Source organism: Haliotis rubra, unplaced genomic scaffold (assembly GCF_003918875.1).
Source record: "Haliotis rubra isolate DU_JTF1 unplaced genomic scaffold, ASM391887v1 Scf1649, whole genome shotgun sequence".
Taxonomy (NCBI): Eukaryota; Metazoa; Mollusca; class Gastropoda; order Lepetellida; family Haliotidae; genus Haliotis; species Haliotis rubra.
Genome location: NW_025765613.1, coordinates 38,921 through 66,623, shown reverse-complemented (window position 1 = coordinate 66,623; position 27,703 = coordinate 38,921). Strand labels below are relative to the sequence as shown.

The following is a 27,703-nucleotide window of genomic DNA, read 5'->3' as shown; positions in this document are numbered from 1 at the left end:
CTCAGACGTTTTCCACTTTGTGAAACACTAGAGCACTTGTCATTATTTGAAGGGTAAATTCCTTACCCCAAGTAATCTGTCGAGTTGATAGACGATGGCATACGAGCTGTGGAATTGTTCTGGGCCTCTCTCAGAAATAAACAGAGCCTTGGACACCGGCATTTGCTCACTACTAGGGATGAACTTGAGCACCGCCTTGCCACCCTTGGGCTGGTTCCCGGTGGCTGGAAGGATGCCAGACACAGACGCCACTGACCCACTCACAACGGCCCTGAACCAGTCAGTCTCTCGGAAGCCTGGAATGAAAAACACTCTTTGTTTGTTTGTTTGTTTGTTTAATGCCACACTCAGCGATATCCTGGTTATATGACGGCAGCCTATAAATAATCAAGTCAGGATCAGACAAACTAGTGGTTGATAGTATGAACAACGATGATGTCATCAGGATGAAATCAAACACGTCAGTGAGATGAACCACCTGATCTCATAGGTGGCTGACCCCTTGAGACCACCCTAGTGAGTGAGTATGGTTTTATGCCACTTCCAGCAATATTACAGCAATATCACTACAGGGGACACCAGAAATGGGCTCCACACATTTATACCCGTATGTGGAATCTAACCTGGGTCTTCGTTATGTCAAACGAACACTTTTACCACTAGGCTAACCGACTGAGGTTTTACAAAATGTTCCTTATGTCGGTACCTACCTTTTAGTCCCAGGTGTGTCATAAGCCTCCTCTCTCGACTCTTGTAAGCCTCCTCATGGCTCATAAAGCTTCGCTTAACACATGTGTCACGTGACATAGGCTGCTGCCCAGCAGGTGGCACTCTGCCATCATTCTGGTCATGTGACTGCTCCTTTTTTTGTTCATCACCATTCTTGTTGTTCTGGTTATTGCTCTGACCGTTATTGTCATTGTTGATAGTGTTGTCCTGTCGATTGTTGTTAGGCTCATCGTTGTTGACCTGTTTTGTTTTCCCCGCACCCTCCCGACGTATGAACAGCGTGGTTCCTGCAGACAGCTGGGGGTTGGAGGCGCTGGAGTTCTTCAGTATTATTGTCATCAGGTCTGAAGCAGAACGATGTCAATGGCTGTGATGTACTTGAGAGAAACAATACAACTGGGAAACATCAGTTTTACTGCTACACATTCTGATCAAGAGACCCCCAAAAGGACTGACTAACTGATTTGCGCTGTTCTCAGCAATATTCCAGCTATATGGCGGCGGTCTGTAAATGATCGTGTCAGGACCAGATATTCCAGTGATCAACATCATGAGCATCAATCTACGCAAATGGGATACGATGACATGTGTCAACCAAGTCAGCAAGTCTGACCACCCGATCCTGTTAGTCGCCTCTTACGACAAGCATGGGTTGCTGAAGACTGTTATTAGCAAACATTTCTGGACTGAAATACCCAGTATATATCACTCAAGCCTCCGAACATGAGACTAATTCCTGGAGCCACAGACTGTCGGACATATATTCGAGTCTGCTGTAAGGAGGCTTTTAATCTTCGTTTTAGTAATAGGTTATAATTTTAGTCTGCTATACAATTCATGTAATTTTCTAGTTTACCCATGTATTTACTTGTAACCTTACTTTCAGTCTCTGGCTGTGAGCTGTAGATGACGATTGATTCACATGCTGGGTTGGCATCACACATGTTCTGTGCATCCTGAATGCTCCGTGCCGTGAGGACACATCCCCACGTCACCCTTGAGTTCTCGCACCGGAAGTCGTATATTCCCTGGTAGTTGGACTGGTCATAGCGGAGGTACTCGCCAGGTGACGCTCGATCCCTCGTCTGTGTCAACAGACAGAACATGAATACAGACGTTACAGACATACACAGAGCTGGCGTAACAGGATTCCCTGGACATGGAGACATTATACCTTATGAAATACACCTCAAGCTGAATCCAAGATTCCAGAACAGAACTTTCTCTCTGTTTGCAGAACATAGTTTTCTTTACGAAACTACTTGTTTAGATATGTACTCAGAAAACATCTGTAAAATGGTGACATGAGGTTAATGCCATGAAATATATCTGTGTATCTTATCTGTAACAATAACTAAAAAAGAGACTTCTAATTATGCAAACTTACAGGTAGAAGCATCCATGGAACAAGAGCTTAATTTCTCTAAGTCTCCATCACTGAGTTCCATCTAATATCTACATGTAGCAGGTCTGAGTCTTGAGCATGAATAATAATACTAATATGTAAAGTTTTGTTTATCTCAAACCATAGCCAAAGAGAAACCATTACAAACTTCCCCCTCATCACTGTATTACCATACCTCCCTGACTATATTACCATACCTACCTGACTATATTACCATACCTCCCTGACTGTATTACCATACCTCCCTGACTGTATTACCATACCTCCCTGACTATATTACCATACCTCCCTGACTGTATTACCATACCTGCCTGCCAATATTACCATACCCCCAGTGACAGTATTACTATTGCTCTCGTCACAATATTACCATCAATAAAGTCACAATATTACCATACCTCCCTGACTGTATTACCATCCCCTTCAGTGACATTATTACCGTTGCTCTTGTCACAGTAATGTCATCACTCCATTGCTCTCACTGTATTACCATTGCTCTCATCACTGTATTACCATCAATAAAGTCACAATATTACCATCCCTCCCTGACTGTATTACCATCTCTCCAGTGACTGTATTAAAACCCCTCTCATTACCCTTTGGAATACTTGATGGAATGCATTTGCAAGATTCAAAAACAAGAGAAACAGCTATTTTTCAATTGTTAAAAAAATTTGGATTAATTATTTAACATTGTTTTCATTAACCATGGCTAGTAGCCTTGAATTAAGTAACACATTTACCATTCCTTTCTATGAAGTAATTAGAGATTAAGAATAAAGTGTCACAAGTCATTAGTCAAGCTACAGTAAGATGCACCATGTTCATACAGCTGCATTAGATGCAACAAGTCCACTCCCAACACTGACGGCGACAACTTATACACCAACACCTTACAACTGCAGCGTGACCAATGAGCGGAGGAACGAGGACTACATCCAGTCAACAAGAGGACAAAGATGCAGCAGCCCAAGGAGCACCACACTCAATAGTGACAGCACCATCTGAACTGTGGAATCATTATGCTACATGTTGTTAATACCAAAATCCACTCTCAGCATCTATTGTGGCCAGCTGATCCTCCATGATTTGTCTGCTTGCTTGTTAGTTACAAAACCACTTAGCAACAATCCAGCTATATGAGTGAGTTAGTGAGTATGGTTTTACGCCGCTTTTAGCAATATTCAAGCAATATCACGGCTGGGGACACCAGAAATGGGTTTCACACATTGTGCCCATGTGGGGATTCGAACCCGGGACTTCGGCGTGACAAGCGGACGCTTTAACCACCAGGCTACCCCACCGCCCCCAGCTATATGAGGGCAGTCTGTAAATGATGGAGTCTGGACCAGATGATCCAGTGATTGACATTATCAGTATTAATCTACTCAGATGGGATATGATCACAATGAAATCAACAAGCCTGACGATCCAATCCACTAAGCTGCCCCTTACAATAAAAACATATGGTCACAAACCTATATTCTTACACATAATCCCCATCGGTAGACCCTAAATGTCCAGATGCAGTCATCTTTCACAATAAACATGAGTTACAGGAGTTGTCTTTTACACACTGAAATAGACAACTCTGTAAATAATGACTGACTCACTGAATTTGGTTTTACGCCGCTTTAAGCAATATTCCAGCAACATCACGGCGGGGGACACCAGAAATGGGCTTCACAAATTGTACCCATGTGGGGATTCGAACCTGGGTCTTCGGCGTGACGAGCCAACGCTTTAACCACTAGGCTACCCCACCGCCCCTCTGTAAATAATGACATGTTAGGACATCAAGACAGATGACTCCATCAACAGCTACTAGGAATACATACTCTATATCACATGACTAGGAGCATTATCACATGATGGTTTGTTGTATCCAGGCTAGTGGTGTTCCGATTAATTGAAATAATCGAAGATTGGTCGCAGTGACCAAACGACCAAGCAATCGATCACATTTTCTCATAATCGATATTAAAAACGTGTTTAATTCTTAGAAAACTCACTTTACTAACTGAAAAGCCATGACTGAATATTTCTCTAAGACTCAAGGAAGTTTTTGTTCATGATATATAAGTCATCACTTTAAAGTAGCAAGTTGCATCATCTTATACATATCAGCAATAACTTGGATAGGAAAATCTGAAAAATGATGCTAACCAATTTTTTTCGATGATTGCTCGTTGGTAATGAAGCAATTATCAATTGTGAAATTTCAACCAATTCCCAACACTAATCCAGGCAGTATACAGATAAGTAACATTGATACAAACAAAGGGATAAATATTCTAATGAGGCCATCTCTCACAATTGATCTCCATATATCAATGCAAAGTGGGCTGGTTTAATGAGATATTGCCTAATGTTCTCTATAACTTTCAATAGCAATTTCTGTGTGGTTATCTCTGTGGATAAAGAGATGGCAACCAATCATTTGGCAGTATATCAAGAATGGGGCGGTTCACTCATACAATGTTTTCACATGTTGTTTCTGAAGCAATTTCATTGGATAAATATAGGTGTAAAACATGGTACTGTTTTTCATTGGTCGATGCAGTATTCCAGCACATCCTGCTTGAGGTTTTTGACATGAAACCTTCTGAGGAATCAAACCTTGATCTTAGGATGATGTGCAAACATTTTAACAATATCCAAGCAATAACATGGTGGAGAACCAGAAATGGCTTCACACGTTGTACCCATGTGGGGAATTGAACCCTGGTCTTCAGCGTGAGAATCGAACACTTTAACCACTTGGCCCTTTAAAATATGAAAATGTGTAACAGTTTGTATAGCACTTTACCCACATAGCATCAAGCATTGCAACAAAGCCACAAAAAGAACACAGCACCATGGCTTACCTTGATGAAATCCCAAACATATCTACACTGCTATTTGGTATCTAGAGGCTCCCAGCCACTTTCTATATTCTCACATGGAGACCTGTTGGAACTGAATCACCTATTGCTATATCTGGCACATGTCTACACAAGAGATAAAGATGTGTAATTACTGATTAGAGTGAGTGAGTATGGTCTTATGCGGTTTTTAGCAATATTCCAGCAATGTTGTGGTGGGGGTCACCAGAAATGGGCTTCACACATTGTACCCATGTGGGGAATCTAACCCGAGTCTTAGGCGTGACGAGCGAACGCTTTAGCCACTAGGCTACCCCACCACCCACAATTGGCACAAGATCCTTTCAAAGTGAACTCAACATTTCCCTTGCCAAATTGACTCCCTCCTACGTCTAGGCAAGTCAGTTTGGCAAATAACATTTCTCAGCAGCTAAGCATTTGTATTGCATTAGAGATAAGACTTCACAAGATTTGGATATCAGATATAACTTTCCCAGCATTGTTTCAAATAATCATACCAGACCAAGCACCATAGGACTCTGGCAGCATAAGGTTGACTAGACGCAAGCTGTGGTATCTATGGCAACAACATATGCATCTGGCAAAAATCATGTCTTGTCATTCCAAACTAATTCCCTGAATTGTGTGTTACCACATTCATGAATTCTCTTTCTAACTTAAATCTGTTTTTATTTGGTTTTACATTCCTACATGGCAGAGAAAAAACATGACCAAAAAAAAAAAATTCATCTTGCCTTCCCTAATATGAGTGAGTGAGTATGCAGGGTTCAATTTAAGAGATGTTAACCTACTTGCACCAGGTGCAACCTAAGATAAAAACATAGTTGCACCAGCCAAATTCCAGTTGCACTGCTTTTATTGCAATATGTAAAGAATGAAATATGCTATTGAATTACTTAGATGTTTTATTCAGCAGTTTACCCACTCAAAAATTGACTTGCACCTGGTGCAAGTTAGAATAATAACTAGGTTTCACTTTATAATATTGGGTTGCACCAGTGCAAGTAACAAAGCACTAAATCGAGCCCTGTTATGGTTTTAGGAATATTCCAGCAATATCAAGGGGACACAAGAAATGGGCTTCACACATGGCACCCATGTGGGGAATGGAACATGGGTCTTTGGCGTGACGAGTGGACACTTTTACCACTAGGCTACCCCACCGCCCCTCCCTAATGTGAGAACTGATTGTGTGAAAATGGTAACTTCATAATGTGCTGATTCCAAAAACATATGTCATGCTATTTTTACTCTCTAACTTTATCAAATAAAGACCAATGAGATACAGCTACACATTACTGTGAACAGAAATATCTAAATCTCTTTCCTTTATATGGTGTTACTGTGCTCTGTTGAAAGCTGACTTGAACTGATAAACATTTTTTGATTTTGAGTCAGGTTAATTCACAATTTTATTTTAAAAAATCAGAAATAACAGTGTAAAGATTCTAAATTCAATAATGTCATCTCTGTGTGACAACTTGCTGATGGCGACGAAATAACCTGTCCAGTACCTACAAGACAAGGTCAAGGACAGTAAGAATACAAGGTCAAGGTAACTATAAAAACAAGGTCATGAGTGTAACAAAGACAACAAGGTGAAGGACAGTATGGAGTGTACAAAAGGCATGAGATGCATGATAGCTATTCATTGTAAAAATAACAAAGTTACAAAGATAGAAAAGTAATATAAGCCAAGTTAATGTTTGTGAGTTTACACAGACTTATGTGTTGGCTAACAGGGCATATCATAAATTTGTTAATGAAATGCTGAAATGGTATCTTTTTTAACACTAATCCACAGACCCACTCTAGGTTCACACTCACTTTCAGTTTAAGTTCTAAAACTGACCATGATACTCTTTGTACTGACTTTTGAGTCCACAGAATGTTATTTTTTAAGAATTAGCTTGAGCACATACAGGGCAATAAAACACAACTCACTTTGTCACCATATCCTAACACAAGCTGTTTCCTCCTCTTAGTCTTAGCTCGCTTCTGTAAAGTCCATCAAGAAACGGTCACCCACCCTTTACCATGACTGCCTTAGTACATGTTTTGAGTGAGAGAGAGGTTTTAGTTTATGCCGCTTTCAGCAATATTCCAGCAATATCACGGCAGGGGACACCAGAAATGGGCTTCACACATTGCACCCATGTGGGGAATCAAACCCGGGTCTTCGGGCATGACAAGTGAGCCTTATTGGACTTATATTACATTTATTAGCACAGACTCTGCAGACAGTTAAAAGTCTTCTGGTATTCCCTACCGAGATTCAATTGGATCTCGCTAGAGTCAAGGGAACTCTCGGTAGCACTGGATCCATTAATTTTCAAGAATGTTACATCTGTCACATCAGTGATATTTTCAAAGCCTTTAGTCCACCTGTGTGTATTCTAGTGTTACATTAGATGACAATCAACCACTGACACTCTGAATGTAGAGAGTGTTTCTTACCAGAATAGAAATGTTGGATACATTTCAAAGATCCAGATATGTGCATCTCCCAAGACTCACAACATAAATCGTGTGCATTCACTCATTTCAGGGTGCATAGGGCACAATAATGTAACACTTGAGAATAACATGTAAAATTGAATGCACAGTAAAACCCACTGTTTTCTTCTGGAAATGAAATGATTACATTTTAACTGCAGACACTGCACTAGAGTCATAAAACCACCAAATTATTGTTTCATATTACAATGTATTTCCACCCCTTCTCTTTCCTAATTTTCAATGAAACGGACCACCCAAGGCTCATCCTTTTCGAAGGCAATAAGTGAAAGCCATTTATGACTGATTAATTAACCCAATACAAACGATTCTTTGTGTAAGAGGAGGAGATTACAGTCCCAACTGACCTTAGCAACGTTGTTGTCGCCATACAGGAACTGATTGTTTCTGCTGGGTCTGTTCAGGTTGGGGTCATCCTCCCGCTGGACAATACGCTCCGGCTGCTCCTGCTTGTAGCGCTCGTGGTGCTGGGCTGGAGGCTCTTGGGGCAGGCCTGCAGGGTGAGTGAGGGAGTTGATTTATCACTGTGTCACAGGTATGGTGTAACATTAGAGTTGAAACTGAGTTGGCGAGTGAGTTGGTGAGTGAGTGAGTGAGTGAGTGAGTGAGTGAGTGAGTGAGTGAGTGAGTGAGTGAGTGAGTGAGTGAGTGAGTGAGTGAGTGAGTGAGTGAGTGAGTGAGTGAGTGAGTGAGTGAGTGAGTGAGTGAGACATTACAGCACTTATCATTATTTGAATGGTAAATTCCTTACCCGAAGTAGTCTGTCGAGTGTGACTGGGTGTGTGGTTGAGTGAGTGGTTAAGTAAGAGAGTGGTTAAGTGAGTGAATGAATGAGTGAGAGAGAGTGCAAATGAGAAATGAGGTGCTGAAGTTAACACTGCCTTGTACAGTATTCCAGTTATTACACACTGTGTCAGCTTAATAATGTGGTGATAAAGCCTCTACGTTCTTTCACAGAGTTGAAAGTTGAAACTGAGTTGGTGTGGTAAAAGGTATGATGCCAATGTCAAGGAAAGTTTCCTGCAGTTCAGCTGGTACTGCTTCTGCACATTTGGTCAGATGTTTTGGGCACAGCCTGATGAAATAGTGAGTGAGTGAGTGAGTTCAGTTTTACGCCGCTTTTAACAATATTCCAGCTATATCACGGCGGGGGACAAAGAAATGGGCTTCACACATTGTACCCATGTATGGAATCGAACCCGGGTCTTCGGCGTGACAAGCGAATGCTTTAACCACTAGGCTACCCCACAGCCCCTGATGAAATAGACCACAAGGACACAGGGCTATGGTATTTACCAACTCAATGAAACCTTGAGCAAGGGTAGGATGTTGAGAAACCAGTAATTACAATCAGGGTTAAACTGGGACTAAATTCAAATATCACAGGATCTCAGCTTGCTTAAGGTTGGCAACTATGTAAATCATGGCACTGAAATCACATGGGTTTGAATCCTGGATAGGACTCAACCCCCAAAAGTACAAAAGTCTGTACTTTCAAGAGAAAGTGTAATCTCAAATATAACATATGTTACATTTGACCACTTTCTAAACGGCATTGTGTATTCATACCCCAGTGATTTGATGACCTGTGCCAGTTACAGGTGAGCTCTTTTAATGAGTGAGTATGGTTTTACGTCGCTTTTAGCAATATTCCAGCAATATCACGGCAGGGGACACCAGAAATGGGCTTCACACATTGTACCCATGTGGGGAATCGAACCCGGGTCTTCGGCGTGACGAGCGAACGCTTTAACCACTAGGCTACCCCACCGCCCCTCTTTCAATGAAGCATTCCACTATATGCATAACAACTTCTTGTTTATTGCACAGAGTGATGTTTAGATGTAGATTCTTGACTCACCAACTTCTAGAGTGCCGGTCAAACAATGAGCTGATCTTTGCACACAGACAGACATGAGATGGGGGCTTACCTGCTTGTTCCTGGATCTGAGTGAGGACAGTGGTGAGTTCATGGGCGGAGATCTGGTTGTTGATGAGTCGGTTGAGGATGTCGTCCACACGCTGGGCCTGGGAGGCAGGTGAGCTACGGAGGATGGGGTCCATCATCAGACTCCCCAGACGATACAAGTTGGAGGCCTTGTTCAGCCCCTGACATCGACCAGAATCACATTTTATACCTGCAACATGATCAGACATGTTACAGAGTAAACAGCACCAGCTATCAGTGGGGTTACATAGGAGTGTTAGTAGTAGAGATCTAAGCGATGCAGATCTCACAATGATGGACCACATTGGAGAAACAACATGGCTATCACACTGACAAAGCTGAAACAAAACAAGGGCACATCACATTTAAACACTGCATGCAACTCATATCCCCAGTGCCACCCATATCCCTCCTAGCAATCGTATCCCCCGTGCCACCCATATCCCTCCTACCAATCGTATCCCCCATGCCACCCATATCCCTTCTACCAATCGCATCCCCCGTGCCACCCATATCCCTCCTAACAATCGTATCCCCCATGCCACCCACATCCCTCCTACCAATCGTATCCCCCATGCCACCCATATCCCTCCCACCAATCGCATCTCCCCTGCCACCCATATCCCTCCTACCAATCATATGCCCTGTGCCACTCATATCCTTCCTACCAATCGTATCCCCCGTGCCACCCGTATCCCTCCTACAAATCACATCCCCCACGTCACTCATATCCCTCCTATCAATCGTATCCCCCGTGCCACCCATATCCCTCCTACCAATCGTATCCCCCGTGCCACCCATATCCCTCCTACCAATCGTATCCACCTACCAATCTTATCCCCGGTGCCACTCATATCCCTCCTACCAATCATATCCCCCGTGCCACCCATATCCCTCCTGCACCAATCAGATCCCCCGAGCCACACATATCCCCCTACTGTCAGATCCCCCATGCCACCCATATATCCCCTGCGCTACTCTATATCCCTCCTACCAATCATATCCCCTGTACCCTCATATCCTCCTACTAATCATATCCCCCTACACTCATATCCCTCCTACCAATCGTGATCCTGTGTGCCACACACCACCAATCAGATCCCCTGTCCACATATCCCTCATATCCCCCTGTCCACCACATATCCCTCCTATGTAATCCTCCCCTGTCCCTCATATCCCTATCCTTGCTAATAGTATCTCATGCCACACATATCCCTCCTACCATCAGATCCCGTACACCCATATCCCTCCTTTCAATAGTATCCCTGTACACCAATATCCCTCCTTTCATTAGTATCCCCATACACACATATCCCTCCTCCTAATCAGATCCCTGTAAGCACCCATATCCCTCCCACCAATCACCCCGTACACGATCCCTCCAACCAATCGTGTCCCCAAGTACACCCATTCCCTCCACTAATCAGATCCCCTGTACACCCACCAGATCCTCCTACTGCATTATCCCCCGTTACCCGTATCCCCTCCTACCAATCGTATCCCCGAAGTACCATTATCCTCCTATCATCGTGTCCCCTGTGTACCTTGATATATCCCCTCTGTACACTCATATCCCTCCTACCAATCATATCCCCCATATGCCCATATCCCTCCTTTCTAATTAGTATCCCTCCACACATATCCTCCTACCAATCATATCCCCCATGCCACCATATCCCTCCTTTCAATAGTATCCCCTTGCCACTCCTTATCCCTACCAATCATATCCCCATGCCACCCATATCCCTCCTTTTCAATAGTATCCCCGTGTACACCCATATCCCCCCCTGGTTACCACACATATCCCTCCTACCACCATATCCCCCTGTGGCGCACCCATATATCCCCCTGTACCACATATCCTCCTACCAATCATATCCCCTGTAAGCACACATATCCCTCCTACCAATCATATCCCCTCATGCCATCATATCCACCAATCATATCCCCTCAGGCTACCCATATCCCTCCTACTAATCGTCCCCATGCCACCCATATCCCTCCCTACCAATCAGATCCCCATGCCACCCATATCCCTCCTACCAATCATATCCCCCATGCCACCCATATCCCTCCTTCCAATAGTATCCGCCGTGCCATCGATAACACCGCTGCCATCCGTATCCCTCCTGCCAGTCATATCCCCATGCCACCCTTTCCCCCTAGTGTCAACTGTATCTCTCCTCTGGTGCCACACAACAAACCCCACATCAACCCATGCTTCACGTATTCCCCATAGCCACCGTATCTCCCATGCCACCCGTTCCCCCTAGTGCCAACTGTATCCCTCCTCTGGTGCCACACAACAAACCCAACATCAACCCATACAACTCATGCTTCACGTATTCCCCATAGCCACCGTATCTCCCATGCCACCCGTTTCCCCTAGTGCCAACTGTATCCCTCATCTGGTGCCACACAACAAACCCAACATCAACCAAAACCACTCATGCTTCACGTATTCCCCATAGCCACCGTATCTCCCATGCCACCCGTTCCCCCTAGTGCCAACTGTATCCCTCCTCTGGTGCCACACAACAAACCCCACATCAACCCATGCCACTCATGCTTCCGCGTTATTCCCCATAGCCACCGTGTCTCCTCATGCCACCCTTTCCCCTTCTAGTGCCAACTGTATCTCTCCTCTGGTTGCACAACAAACCCATCAACCCATGCTTCCACGTGATTCCCCTATAGCCACCAGATTCTCCATGCCACCCGCTTCTCTAGTGCCAACTGTATCTCTCTCTGGTGCCACACAACACCCCACATCAACCCATGCTTCACATGATTCCCTCATAGCCACCATGATCTCTATACCACCCGTTCCCCTAGTGCCAACTGTATCTCCTCCTCTGTGCCACACAACAAACCCAACATCAACCCATACAACTCATGCTTAACGTATTCCCCATAGCCACCGTATCTCCCATGCCACCCGTTCCCCCTAGTGCCAACTGTGTCTCTCCTCTGGTGCCACAATAACACCCCACATCAACCCATGCTTCACATGTGATTCCCGATAGCCACCGTGATCTCCCATGCCACCCTTTTCCCTAGTGTCAAGCTCGTATCTCTCCTCTGGTGCCACTAACAAACCCACATCAACCCATGCTTCCGCACGATTCCCCATAGCCACCGTTATCTCCTATGCCACCCGTTCCCCTAGTGCCAACTGTATCCCTCCTCTGGTGCCACACAACAAACCCCACATCAACCCATACAACTCATGCTTCACGTATTCCCCATAGCCACCACATCTCCCATGCCACCCTTTCCCCCTAGTGCCAACTGTATCTCTCCTCTGGTGCCACACAACACCCCACATCAACCCATACCACTCATGCTTCAAGTATTCCCCATAGCCACCGTATCCCCCATGCCACCCGTTCCCCTAGTGCCAACTGTATCCCTCCTCTGGTGCCACACAACACCCCACATCATCCCATACCACTCATGCTTCAAGTATTCCCCATAGCCACCGTATCCCCCATGCCACCCGTTCCCCCTAGTGCCAACTGTATCCCTCCTCTGGTGCCACACAACAAACCCCACATCAACCCATGCTTCACGTATTCCCCATAGCCACCGCATCTCCAATGGCACCTGTAGACCTCTGTTACCCCCTTCCACCCATATACCACAGGCACATCAGCCTGTCATGAATCAGGAGTGTTTTAATAACATATTTTATTTCCCATCAAGTTGCAATTGATACCCAATCATCACAACTACACATGTTTTTAAATTAATTCACATCAATTTTGAAAATGTTTCCTCTGGTTTGATGAAGACTACCAAAATAGTGATTTGCCATCATCGAGGCAGTCACTGTCAGAGCTGCAGGAGACTACCTACCCAGTGATTTGCCATCATCGAGGCAGTCACTGTCAGAGCTGCAGGAGACTACCTACCCAGTGATTTGCCATCATCGAGGCAGTCACTGTCAGAGCTGCAGGAGACTACCTACCCAGTGATTTGCCATCATCGAGGCAGTCACTATCAGAGCTGCAGGAGACTACCTACCCAGTGATTTTGCATCATCGAGGCAGTCACTGTCAGAGCTGCAGGAGACTACCTACCCAGTGATTTGCCATCATCGGGGCGGTCACTGTCAGAGCTGCAGGAGGGACTACCTACCCAGTGATTTGCCATCATCGAGGCAGTCACTGTCAGAGCTGCAGGGACTACCTACCCAGTGATTTGCCATCATCGGGGGCAGTCACTATCAGAGCTGCAGGAGACTACCTACCCGGTGATTTGCCATCATCGGGGCAGTCACTGTCAGAGCTGCAGGAGACTACCTACCCAGTGATTTGCCATCATCGAGGCAGTCACTATCAGAGCTGCAGGAGACTACCTACCCAGTGATTTGCCATCATCGAGGCAGTCACTGTCAGAGCTGCAGGAGACTACCTACCCAGTGATTTGCCATCATCGAGGCAGTCACTATCAGAGCTGCAGGAGACTACCTACCCAGTGATTTGCCATCATCGAGGCAGTCACTGTCAGAGCTGCAGGACTTCTCGTGAGGCATCATGTCGTCGAGGTCCACAAGCCGAAGTGAGTAGCCATTGTTCACAACAATGAAGTCCTCCATGCTGATTTTCCCTAGCGCCACATTGCCGATGGGGCTGGATTCTAGATACTCCAGCAGTTTGGCAAGTTGGAGCGCATACTGCCATAGAAACAAACAGCAGGTTATACTACAAAGCATCACTTATATACTGTCGTCTGTCTTAACAGCTGAAGTGGTGGCGAGTAGAAAATAACAATGTTTCACGATTTGCAGAATATGTTTTAAGATCAATAAAAGCATGATTTAAATTTCACCAGGTCAATTCAGTAGATGAAAATGTTTAACCTTGGAGTGAACCTTAAGTGCTGACTATTTCAGTGTTGTCACAACCCTAGTGTGGAGTACACAAACCTGTGCACTTAACGAACCCACGAATCCGTTGGTAAATGACCAGATGGTGGCCACATAAATATGTGCAAACACCTAGTTACAGGTACAGCAACGGGCAGTAAACTGGACAAAGTACTGTGACTATGTGTCCCAGTCCACCCAACTGTGAATGGGTACCTTATAAGGATGGCAGGGGCGGAAATAACTTTAAAACTGCTAGTGTACTCCGGTACAGTGGCACATGTAAAATCACTTGCCCTGATAATTTTTCCACCATACCAGCTGTTTTCTTGTTGATTTTTTACTTAAAGAACATAATTAACATTGGAAAGTCAACTGGACACCGGTACAGTGTGATATACAACTTTGCTTGCCTGACAGAAAAAGACAATGGACTCGGGCGTTGGGCAATGGGTTATTTCCACCCCTGGGATGGTTGCGCCAAGTGACTGCAAGAGTTGTATGATCCCCAGGGAGTTGAGATTGAAAGTATGATGTGCCGTACCTGAGATTGACGTCCAATGAACGAGGGAAAAAATACCATGCACTAGTTGCCTGGATATGTGTGCTATATAAATATCCTACAATGATAAAGGTAGCATGTTCTGAATCAGTAATGAATGTTTTTTCAGCAAGTTTCCAGCTATAACATGGCAATAGAGTCAAACCAGACAATCCAGTGACTGACAAGATGTACATCGTTATACATCTCTACTGATGAAAAATCTGAACTCTAAATAATGTCATAAAAGCCTCTCTTTTCTCTACTGTATCTGTAGACCTATGGAACTCACCATAACTTTGGTCTGCCATGGCATTGACACAAGGGAATGGTGACTCAATGGTGAGCCTAACTCTGTGACAACAATCAGCCCTTTCTTCCGAATCTCGGGGGAGATCTGGTCTCCACGAACACAGTAGCCTAGCATGTTGACGATGGTGGGGTGTCGCAGCAGAGCCAGGTAGAGGATCTCCCTCATCATCTTGTAATTCCCCATCAGACTACAGTATTCAAAATCATACACCTTCTTCATACACTTGATCTTCGTACTGACGTCAAACGACTGACTCTTCACTGTCACCTCATGCCGACTGTATTCATCAAAGCGACCACGCCTCCACATATGGATTTATCCGACCGGGCCATATTCCCGCCAATATGTAGACTATCGATCTCCTTACAAGACATATTGCTGTCCAAGCCAATATCCAAGAGCAAATCGACTTCAACTCCAATGCAACTTCATCCGGTTTCTCGTGCTGTACCCCAGTTATCAGGGTACAGTTCAGAAATAAAGCTATGAATTTTTTTCTGTAAAATGGGATTAAATTTTAAAGACCCTGACATCAAAGACTGTCTCCTGATCTCTTGTTCCTTGTGCCAGTCATTGGTGGGTTCCTGGTCACCGGCAGGAGCAGGTGCTCTGGCGTTTCCGAGCCTCTGCTTCGCTGCTTGGAATCGTAACCCTTTCCTTTTGTCCAGGGACGGGAATGAGTTGCGCCGGTGAGAATGTGAGGTTTCATGTCCACTGAGAGATCTGTATGTTAAGTACACACCACACAGGCACAGTGTCAATATCACCAGTATGAGGCCAGTCCGACACCGTATTCCAAGACAACGACGACGCATTTTTAAACGAATCTGGCGGGTGGTCCAATGAAATACACTGCTGGACACTGCAAGAAAAATAAGTACACATATTAATAATATATACAGGTGCAACATAGGACCATGACTTCAAGCTGCTAAGGGAGAAGATGTACTAAATATTTGGTACATACAAGAAAAGATAAAAAATTGGATAGAATAGTGGTTGCTTATATCATTTAAGCTCTTGGAACAATTTCTGAAATATTTTTTGACAGACCTAAGGTAATGTTTTTGTATGTACTAATGACCACTGTACTGCTGTCTATAGTTCCTGTCACAAACTCAGGTAAAGTGGAACTCAGAACTACTCCATTGATACTGATTGTAGTTAGACAAAATGGCTAGTGCTTGCTGGGGTTTTTTTTGTTTTAAATTACTGCCTCGTTCGTTTGGTTTTACATCCTGGATAGGACTCAATCCCCAAAAAGAGAGTCTGTACTTTGGTTTTAACACATTACCGTAAATGGCATTTTAGCAATATTCCAGCAACATCACGGGAGCAGACACCATAATACTGCCTCAGAAGTCATTCACAAAATCAACAGTAATCATATTCACCTTAATTGTGTTAAGTGGCTTATGATCAAAGTTGGATGTACATGATAAAAACAAGGTACAAAACATCACAGAATGAGTGAACCACTACCTAATCTGGATCCTTAATCTGGATCCCCCTCCCTAATCTGGAGCCCATGCCTAATCTGGATCCTTAATCTGGAGCCCCGCCTAATCTGGATCCCATCCAATCCCCCTCCCTCTAATCTGGAACCTAAATCTGGATCCTTAATTTGGACCCTTCCCCTACCTAATCTGGAACCCATGCCTAATCTGGATCCTTAATCTGGATCCCCGCCTAATCTGGATCCTTAATATGGATCCCGCCTAATCTGCATCCTTAATCTGGATCCCCTGTCTAATCTGGAACCTTAATCTGGATCCCCTGCCTAATCTGCATCCTTAATCTGTATCCCCTGCCTAATCTGGATCCTTAATCTGGATCCCCTGCCTAATCTGGATCCTTAATCTGGATCCCCTGCCTAATCTGGATCCTTAATCTGGATTCTCTGCCTAATCTGGATCCTTAATCTGGATCCCCCTGCCTAATCTGGATCCCCTGCCTAATCTGGATCCTTAATCTGGATCCCCCGCCTAATCTGGATCCTTAATCTGGATTCTCTGCCTAATCTGGATCCTTAATCTGGATCTCCTGCCTAATCTGGATCCCCTGCCTAATCTGGATCCTTAATCTGGATCCCCTGCCTAATCTGGATCCCTAATCTGGATCCCCTGCCTAACTGGATCCTTAATCTGGATTCTCTGCCTAATCTGGATCCTTAATCTGGATCCCCTGCCTAATCTGGATCCTTGATCTGGATCCCTCCTGCCTAAACTGACTTATCTTTGATCCCAAACACTAATCCGATTCCTTAATCTGGTTCTACATATCTAATCTGGATCCAGCTACCTAATCTGGATCTGAGTCCCTAATCTGGCTTCTCACAGAGGTACAGATAGGCTGTGTATCTGCGTAAATTACGCAAACATTTATGTGAAAACTCAATTCCTTTCAAGTCTGTTTGCATAAGCAAATCATTCTTTCCCACAGAGGTTACTCCTGTCATATCTTCCTACGTGAACCTCTGTTCTAATACGCCATATTTCCCGGTTCTCGTGAAATCCCCTAGCGCAAAAAGATCGCAACACAAATTATCTCCCTTCTTTCTATCCAATCAGAACACCTGTTACATCGACTTAGATTCAACTTGACTAACACAAGCAAATGTGGGGCCACAAATATCCCCCATCTGCCGGGACTTGTGTTGATGTTACACACAAGACGCTTAATGGCTAGCTTGTCCGTTGTCAACGAGGGCTTATGGAGACGCCACTGATCCGCCATAACATAACTGAGTTCTGTCTAGAAGAAACGCTTATGATCGCTACAGGGGGAAGAAGTTTAGTTTTCTCAAGCATACCGGAAATTACCGAGGCCTTGCGAATGATCACTTTTGAAACAACGCTGCTGATTGCACAACTAAATCTGATTGTCTCCAATCACGAAGTCTTGAACGCCACACCATGAAAGGGCCAGATTAGAACAGAGGTTACGTGAGGAAGATATGACAGGAGTAACCTCTGTGGGAAGAGAATTAACAATATTTATCAAGGAGGGTTATACACAGCATAAGAAATAGATAACTTATTTACCTCCTCTCAGTCTTTGTGACATGTAAGTGCTTCAGGTAAAAGTGCCATCGATTGGAAAATATACTGCCACAATGCATTAACTACTAAACTACTACAGATATATGGCTGTACAGAAACAGAATGCCTTTGTAGGCCAGCAATGAATCAGTTTCATGCCTAAATATTTACGAGGCTGGTACAGGAAATTAAAAATTGTATTTTCTGTCTTTCATGGTCTGTCTTAACTATTGCAGCAAATCGTGAATCAAACTGTCAAAATCATATCTGACCGTACTCACTACTTAAATTCGGAATACAACCTTCTCCCTTCAGGCCGCCGCTACAAAGTTCCAATTGTGAAAACTAAGAGAGCCGGTACATCCTTTATTCCAAGTACCATATCTCTCTTAAACAAATGTGAAGATACCTAAATCAAAGAATTTATGTAAATATGTTTTGTATCTCTCTAATGTGTCAGTAGCTCTGCTGATGTAACACAAATTCCTGAAAAGACATTAAAGTATTATTCTATTCTATTCTATTCTATTCTATTGTAATTCTAAATTAATGCAATCATGTCTGAGACAGTGAATAATTAATTGAGTACATTAATTCATACAGCTGCATCGATTCATCATCAGCATGAATAATTTACTGATACACTGATATATATACACCTTGCTGTGCAAGGGACCATTCATAACTTATGGCTGGGGGCAGGTGTGATGATGATTTCATTGGGGGGATCACCCATTTTGTTCTAGGGATGTAGGGGGGTCATCAATTTTGTACACTCATAACGAGGGAGGAGTGTCATTGATTTTGGTACATGACATGCAGGGGGTCTTTACTTTGTACATAAATTTTAGGGGTGATGGGGTAAATAGGGTGGGTCATTTACATTGTACATGCTACTCCATTACAATCATCATCACCCCTCCTAGCCATAAATTATGAACCATCCCAAAGGGGCTTGTTTTGAAAGCATGTTTACAGGATGTCCAAGGTCTGCTGGTAATTAAAATGGAGGTTTGTAGCTAATGTATTCCATTTGCTATCATTGTACAATAACAGGCTAAAACATTTCTGTTTCCCCGGACAAATCATGAAACACCTCTCTGGCTGTACCCTCCATGGCTGGTTCCTACAAGACGATACAGAGACAACCGACCTAAACATCTAGGATGTGATACTCTAGCAAGACTTACCTATATGTTTAGACATTGACTTGTGAGGGGTTGCTTATGTATACAGACCATGCATGTAACCAAAGCAAAGCCGTTACAGGCAGGTTTGTCATTTTACTATTATAGTAACAGGATCTTTGAATGTCACCATGACAGTTTCATGTCATTTAATCTCCCTGTACAGCATCAGGAAATGCATAGTAGGTTAGGAACACAATGAATTGGGCAAGCACAGTTTGATGATTGGAACAATAAATTTTTGTATCATTTTATCCATTTAGCATTTCAGTATAAATATAATCCACAGTTATCATTTGTTTGTACATTTGGTGAAACATAATAGCTGTACATATATAGCTTCTACAGAGTCTTCTCACTAGGGATGTCATGATACATAAGTTTCATGAATCGATACATATCACAATACCCAGGTCACGATTTGATATGTATCACGATACCTATTTTCGTGGCATTATTGCGTAAATTTAGTTACATTTTGAACATTAATATTTCATATTTTGTAATTGTTAATGAAAAGATCAACATTTTTTATTCTCAGAGATTAAAAAGTTCTAATTTCCCATCATTGTGCATGAAGAATAATCATTATAACTCTCATAACATAAAAAAAACATGATACAATTGCAAAATGTAAACGATACATAAACATATTTCAACCGATACTTTCAAAACTAAATATCGATACACTTTTGAATGTATCGATAATTGTATTGTCTTAGAAAAAGTATCGTGGCATCGATGTATCGTGGCATCCCTATTTCTCACCGATGTGCTTGTGGACACTCTGATTGGCACTTACATGAATAAGTGAACCTATCTGAGTCAGTTAATATTATTTGGGTCAGTTTCCAGATAAACTTTTGTTGAGATAAAAACTAAGTATATTTTCTTAACTCTTTGTAACACAGTAACATACAATACAGAGATATTCTTTGCAATATGTGATAGGTAGAATAAACAAGTTGCCCAGTTACCATGGTAATTCAAAAGAACCCACTCAAGAAGATATTAATGTCCTATATAGGGTGGGTATTGCAGAGAATTTTCATATTGCATATATTACATGCAAAAGCGATATTATGATATGTATTGCAATATATTGTAAGAAGGGTTTTTTAACAAAAAACTATGTATAATCGAAAGTTAATGCTTGATTTATAAAAGCAAAACACAATAAAATCACTATGCTTGATTAAGATTTAATAAAATGTTTAATCATGACAAAACAAAATGTAAATAATATTTGGCACAATTAAAAAAAAAGGAAAGGAACAACTTAAAAACGGAAATATCCGAAGATTTCCGGAAAGTGTTATGAAGTTTTCTCCTAATGCATGTCAAAATACCGTTTTCGATCAGCATATCGCAATAACGTGCTGTTTTCATGTCTGAACCGGTTATATTATGCGCAGCACTAGTCCTATACTATCCTATACAATACAACTTTCAACTTCATTCCTTTCTCCTTGGAATTAAAGCCATTTCAAATGTATTTCTGGCCATTTAATAGCTGCAAAATGCTAATGGGCAATGAAGCAATATTTACTCTCACTCACCTCACTCACTCACTCAGATATATTTCAGATCTATCACTGCATGTTAGGCCTAAAACAAAAGGTTGTGGTTCCACTACCCTAATCGGATTTCCTGAATTCTGGTGCCGACCCTAGTTTTTTTGAGAGGTATGAATAAAATAAGCTTTCAGATACTATTGTTTTTGCCTGGCACCAATGGACATCGGTCATTCTGATAGAGAAAGTCGACATGATGGCTGCAAGCTTGATCGAAAAAACAATTATACATTGATAAATGTGTTATTAGTTCATACTTTACTTCTAAAAAGAAAATGTGAAAAAAAAAATTCCTGCCTACCTACCCTAAATTTTAAAGTGGCGTAATCGGAACCACAAAATCTGGGTAAATGTGGAAACTTCAGGATTCTAGCACAAGCATTCTAAGGGCAAACCCTGCACAGAAAATTTCAGCAGCCTAGACCACTCCGCCACCCATGCCACCTGCACCAACTTGAAACCACAGCATGAAATATATCATGATTAGACCAGGCCATTAAATGTAATAAATGTCAAGATTGTAAGAAGAACTCTATTGGAGCATCACTGTCGGATGTCACTGTGAGACAAATACAAAAATATTTCCTTAGCAGGTTGTTAACAAGTACTGCTTATCACTTGATATCTGAGCTCAGTCTCAATATTGATAATACGACATGATCTTTCACACTGATAATAACTAATTCTAAATACAGTCAAATCCCGATGAGTCGAATGCCGGTGTCTCAAATATTATGCATAACTCGAAGTACCTGTCGGTCCCGACCATTCCCTGTTATAGTTGTCATCATTTCATTTCCGGTTACACGAATTCGTCTCATAAATACACACGATGACTCGAGAAGGAAATTTGGTCCCATGACATTCAAACAACAGCAATATTGTATACATAAGCCGAAGTCAGTCAATGAGAAGTTGATTGGTGTAGCAAACTGATCCAATTAACAAACCAGTGCGGCTCACACCTTTCCGCCATTGACAGGTGAGTTCAAAAGGCAGATTAGTGATTTTACAGAAATCACTGTCTGTGCTAATCAGACTGGAACTGATAAGGTGCCCCTATTAGTGATAGGGAAATCATGAGGTAAACAAATGCTTAGGTGGAGGAATTAGGACTGGATCATCTTTTTTTCTACCCTCATAGACATACCTATGTCTCGAATACATCGATAAGTCGAATTTATTACTTGGTCCCCGGCAATTCGACTCATCGGGATTTGACTGTATGTTCTGCTTATGAAACATTACAGAACAGTGTCTTACACTATATTACATAGCATACAACTCTTTACATAACTGAAGTAATAAACAGGTGCACACTAATTCATAAAGTTCATGCATTAATTCATGTATTTCATACATTATTTCACACATTTGCATCGATTCATCATCAACTTAAGGGAGAGAGAAGTCTTATAAAACCACAAAATCTGAATGATTTACTTCTTTCTGCTCAAAAAAGATGGTAGTACCCCATTTTATCAGGATTCAAGAAGATTGGAGTGAGTGAGTGAGTTTGATTTTACGACGCTTTTAGCAATATTCCAGCAATATCACGGCGGGGGATACCAGAAATGGGCTTCACACATTTTACCCATGTGGGGAATCGAACCCGGGCCTTCGGCGTGACGAGCCAACGCTTTACCCACTAGGCTACCCCACCACCCCCAAGAAGATTGGAAGATCCCTTGAGGTCATATGATAATACACAGTCGTTCACACTGACCCAATTGACTCTAAACTTGTCCTCCCTATAAATAATTACAGTACAAAAAACTTCTTACATTACATTACATAACATACAATGTATAATATAACACGTTCCCATTAAGCTACCTGAATGAAAACAGTTTATTTCAATTAAAGTAATTATCTGATATTCATCATAAAAGAACTAATAACAATAACAAGTCCGCAATAAAGGCACAGAGATAAATATACCACACAGTTGCTAAAATATCACATTAAGGAAGATGTAATTGATAAATTGTGTCCAAGCATACTGGCTAGCGAACAGTTATCACCAATACATCAGTATCATACATGCGCAGTTCCGGTCAATTGCAATTTCCGATATTTTTCCCCATGGTATTGTTTGGACAGCAATAAAGGGCAGCAAAAGAAAATTCTTCACGGTAAGTAACATATGAGAAAACTTAAAAGATAAAGTTATGAACCCTATAAATTTTTTTAACTTAGTCGGGGGGATGTCACATGATCTATATCATAGTAAGTTCACAAGGCATTAACTGTTTCATTCCCTATCAATCTACTCTAAAAGAAACACTCATATAGTCACACAATCAATTATTCGAGGTTACTGTATAATATAAATATATATTATTTCATGAATGGCATGTGAAATTTTAAAATGGCGATAACTGTTACAGTTAGTTGTGAGAAAAGATCTATTTGTACTGCCATGATTCCCTTCCCACGCGTTATATATAAACACAGGTGAACAGGCTGGACACTAATGAAGTATCATAATTAATTCTGTTTCACTAATTTAACGAATGGCAGAGAAAGTTTGTAAATACCGCTAATATATAGTTTAGTTTCCAAAATAAAAATTAAATTTACTTTCCCACTGTATTTAACACACAACTGTTACATGTCCACTAAACATTAATCTTTAAATACATTCGATCATTACTTCTATTGAGATTAATACATAACTAATAATGCATTATATGTAATTTGTCATGCTCTTTTTGGCTTGACAGCCCTCAAGATCAGACATAACTTTGATGAGTGTGTGGACAAGGGTCTGCAGACATTCATCAACATCATAACATTAGAAAGTAGACCTTACCTGGCCTTGGCAATTGTGCATTCTAAACAATATTATCTACTTCCTGTCCATCACTTACTTTCACATCAATGAAGCATAGTGTGGGTATATGCCACTCAGTTCACTGGCAACCACATCAACACTAATAGTGTCACTATCCTGGTAATACTGCAGAAACCATCGGCGAGAACGTTGACTACCTGTACTCGCCTTTACTGTGAGTCATATCCAACAGTATCAGACACCTAAGTATATCATTGTTCTCCCGTTCTGAGCTCGCATACTTAATGAGCTAATCGTTATTACCACGCGAGACATTAACCGTATTGGCTCAGACTTACCTACCAATCGAGGCAATTAGGACATGAAAGCAAGAACCTGTTCCGATACGCATCACAGGTCACGCAAATGTTTCAGACTATAGCGAAAGTATTTGTGCTTTTTATTCTACTGATTACTAAATGACACTATGCGCAATAGAGAAGTTTAACGGGTTGACATTACTCACCAAAGGCTGAAGTTATACACAACTTTTAGTCTGCATTCTTGCATTTATTTGTTGTCGGACAAGTGTCAGTGCAGGAGTTGTTTCCCTTTCTGTAACATCGCAATCGAGTATTAAAATAAAAATATATCATTGATTTCGCTCTCGATTGATCTGATATTTTTTACAATTAATTACATACTACATTTGGTAATAAGCCATTTGTTTTTATTTGTTTTCTGTATTTGCTGCTCTACTACAACGTTTGCTGCATTGAAAACCGGAAGTTTTGGAAGCGTGAATGAACGTGAAGACGTAAAATATGAATGCGCCACCCACATTCGAATCATTCCTCTTATTTGAGGGAGAAAAGAAGTAGGTATCTTTCAATAACGGAGAACAGAATGCGGGATACATTACCATCTGTTGGGTCATGGAGATATCATCGCCATTGTAGAGAGAACATTCCCTAATGTGAAATTTGGTGAAATTGTTAAAATGTAACCTCATATGATCGTCACAGTCGCACACTAGTCTACACTTAAAATAAGCATTCTCAAATTATATTTTTAACCACTAGCTTCGCAGAGATCTTTTAATGTGTTTTTATTCCTTCAGAATACAAATCGAGAAAGATACGAAGGTACCAAATGCTGCCCTGTTTACGGTGAACAAGGAGGATCACACCTTAGGCAACACCATTACAGTGTAAGTACACTGGTCGGGAAGGGTGGACTTGACGAGGCAGGAGTTTAGTAGTCACTACTATCTTGTACTATATGGCTTCTGCGGTCACTCACATGCCTCCAATAATGTTGTTAGGGTAAAATAAAACCCAACTCTGTCCTTACCCATTGGGTCTTCTTCCGGTGAATCACCCCTTGGCAAAGTTATGATAGTTCACCAACTCCTGTTTTACTGATTGTGTACATTATGTATAATTTCATTCGGAATTATTTGCTAAAACAGTGAGATCTCATAACCATAAACCCCAACTGACAACTACCTTTAGGTTGTAAAAGGGACGCTAACTCAAAGAACATGACATTGTATAAAGACTGAATCGCTTTATTTTTTTCCCACCTATTGACCAGTATTTTCCTGGGCTAGAATGCACTTTACCGGGCGCAGCCCTCGCTGCTCCCTTTACGATCCTTAGGGTTAGGGTTCAGGGTTAGGCACCCTTTACGATCCTTAGGGTTAGGCACCCTTTACGATCCTTAGGGTTAGGGAACCCCAGCAGCTCTAATTAATCTGAAAAAGTGCGCCGGGTAAAGTGCAGTACTCCCTTTTCCTGTAAAGAAATCTGTAAAGCAAGTAAAAAATGTGATATTGTTTCTTGGCTCTGTGCACTAAGGGTGTATTACAACAGGTTTTAAGTGCCTGTGGGGTGTCCAGTGTAGAAATTATGCAAACCCCACAACTCACTCAGTCACTGACCCAAACCGGCTCTGTAAAATGACTGACAGTCTGTGCAAAGTGGCACTAAACCCACAGTAAGTTATCAGTGTAATAGAAGTGTAGCTATGGTAACACAGACTTGGTTTTGTTGAAGTCAGCTGCTGAAGGACCCCCAGGTGTTGTTTGCTGGATACAAGGTGCCCCACCCCCCTAGAACACAAGTTTGTAGTGAGGATACAGACCACACCCGACTACAGCCCCCAGGAGGCCTTCACCAATGCCATCACAGATCTCATCAGCGAGATCTCACTGTTGGAGGAGAGATTCAAAGTACAGTGCACTTAGTTATACATTGAAACTGTATTATTCAACTTTTAACAGGGACCCTTTCAATTTCCATGGTACAAAATATTCAAAGTACAGTGTGCAAATGCAATTATACATTCAAATTCAACTTAGTATGTAACGCGAGTTCTGATTGCCAGTGATTGGTCAGTGCTATAAATTACCAACCGTATAATGAGCATATACGGTCGCAATTTGAAAACCCATTCACCAAATCCTTTAAATGTATTCCTACACAACTTGGGTAACGCTGTAGTTGAGGAATCAGCGGGTCGCTCATTTCTGATAACTAGAGAGTGATTTCATCATAATTCCGTCCATTTTATCTATAACACTATGATTTATTCATCATTATCAGATTTAGACAGTGTGCACATAATAAACGTGTTGAAGTTTGAAAAGGGAACTACATTTTCTGGCAATGGTGTAAGTTCAAGGAGTGATATGATTAACCTTTGACCTAGAGGAACTTTGACCTGGTTTAAGTAATGAATTACTTTCACGAAAAAAAAAAAGCGTAAAACAAGTTATATTAGAATGGGGATAACTGTACTGTGTTTGACGAATTGGGGACGTATACCGGTGGTTATATAGCCGCAAATTTAGTTATATCGGCGCCGCATAATATAAAACTAATTTTGCGGCTATATAACCACCGGTATACGTCCCCAATTCGTCAAACACAGTACAGTTATCCCCTAACTGAAGCTGTACTACACAAGTTTTGATAGGGATGCTTTTAATTTCCATGGTGGGCAAAAATTATTCTAACATGTTTTATAAACATCATGACAAATCTGAATATCAAAAGTTGAGAATGATATCTTGATTGTCTTCTGGCAGTGTGGATAACAAGTATAGCCAGAATTATTGAGCAACACTGTCTTGAACAGTTTAAACTTTATGTAGTTAGAGTTATTACTTTGGGTTTTACTGTGTACATGATGTATGCTAAAACAGTTTAATCAGTGGGTCCCAAAGACTAAGTCATTTATCATGATTTCTGAAAACCATTTCTATCAGTGTGAAACTAGTTTCAGTCACATGTTGATTGTTGGTGATTAAGGACGTCATGTTACACCTACTTCACAATTCTCTTGCAGGAATCGGTGAAAGAGCGACAGGAAGGAGACATATGAAGAGGAAGAACCAGAACAGAAATATGACTTTTTTAAAGTGAACATTTCTTTTGAACCTCAACTGACTTAGTTATTTGTGGTTTCCTAGTTTATTGTGGTATTGGTAACCATGGTAACAGTCATCAACATTTTACTCCAAAGATTCAGAGCAGCACTTACTGGATGGGCAAGTGAAATGTTAAAGCTTTGTGTAAATGTACATGCGAGAGTTCTGTTCAGAATGTCAGTTACATGCACTTCCCTTGTTACATTCATGATTTAGTTTTGGAAACAGAATCTGGAACCTGAACATAATTCTGAATCAGATGTGGTGGAGTAACCTAGTGGTTCAAGTGTATGGGCCAGGCTCCGATTCCCCACATGGATATAAAATCATGCATTCTTTAATATGTTGAGATCCAGTGATTAGAGATTTCATCTGAGGGTGAACCATGCAATATTCACTAACAAGTGGCTTGAGGTTATTGTGAGAACAGTCGTCATATTTCGTTTCATTGTATACATTTGTAAATAAATCATCTACATCATGA

At 41.8% G+C, this 27,703-nt stretch overlaps 2 protein-coding genes across 2 annotated transcripts in view; one reads left to right on the top strand and one right to left on the bottom strand.

Annotated features, from left to right (window-relative positions):
* Positions 1 to 15,606, bottom strand: part of LOC124271956 — a gene marked incomplete at its 5' end in the record, with an annotated part of 34,106 nt that extends 18,500 nt beyond the window's left edge. The window contains 8 exon segments of the mRNA XM_046707126.1: positions 67 to 296; positions 711 to 1,073; positions 1,610 to 1,814; positions 7,884 to 8,029; positions 9,468 to 9,674; positions 13,961 to 14,162; positions 15,188 to 15,513; positions 15,516 to 15,606. Coding sequence (XP_046563082.1) covers positions 67 to 296; positions 711 to 1,073; positions 1,610 to 1,814; positions 7,884 to 8,029; positions 9,468 to 9,674; positions 13,961 to 14,162; positions 15,188 to 15,513; positions 15,516 to 15,606 — 1,770 coding nt within the window.
* An 8,963-nt stretch (positions 15,607 to 24,569) lies between these two features.
* On the top strand, positions 24,570 to 27,703 carry LOC124271961 (DNA-directed RNA polymerase II subunit RPB11-a-like). Its single transcript, XM_046707132.1, is given in 5 exon segments — positions 24,570 to 24,663; positions 24,907 to 24,996; positions 25,844 to 25,895; positions 25,897 to 26,019; positions 27,138 to 27,703. Coding segments are annotated over 5 exon segments (354 nt in total). The 5' UTR covers positions 24,570 to 24,610; the 3' UTR covers positions 27,174 to 27,703.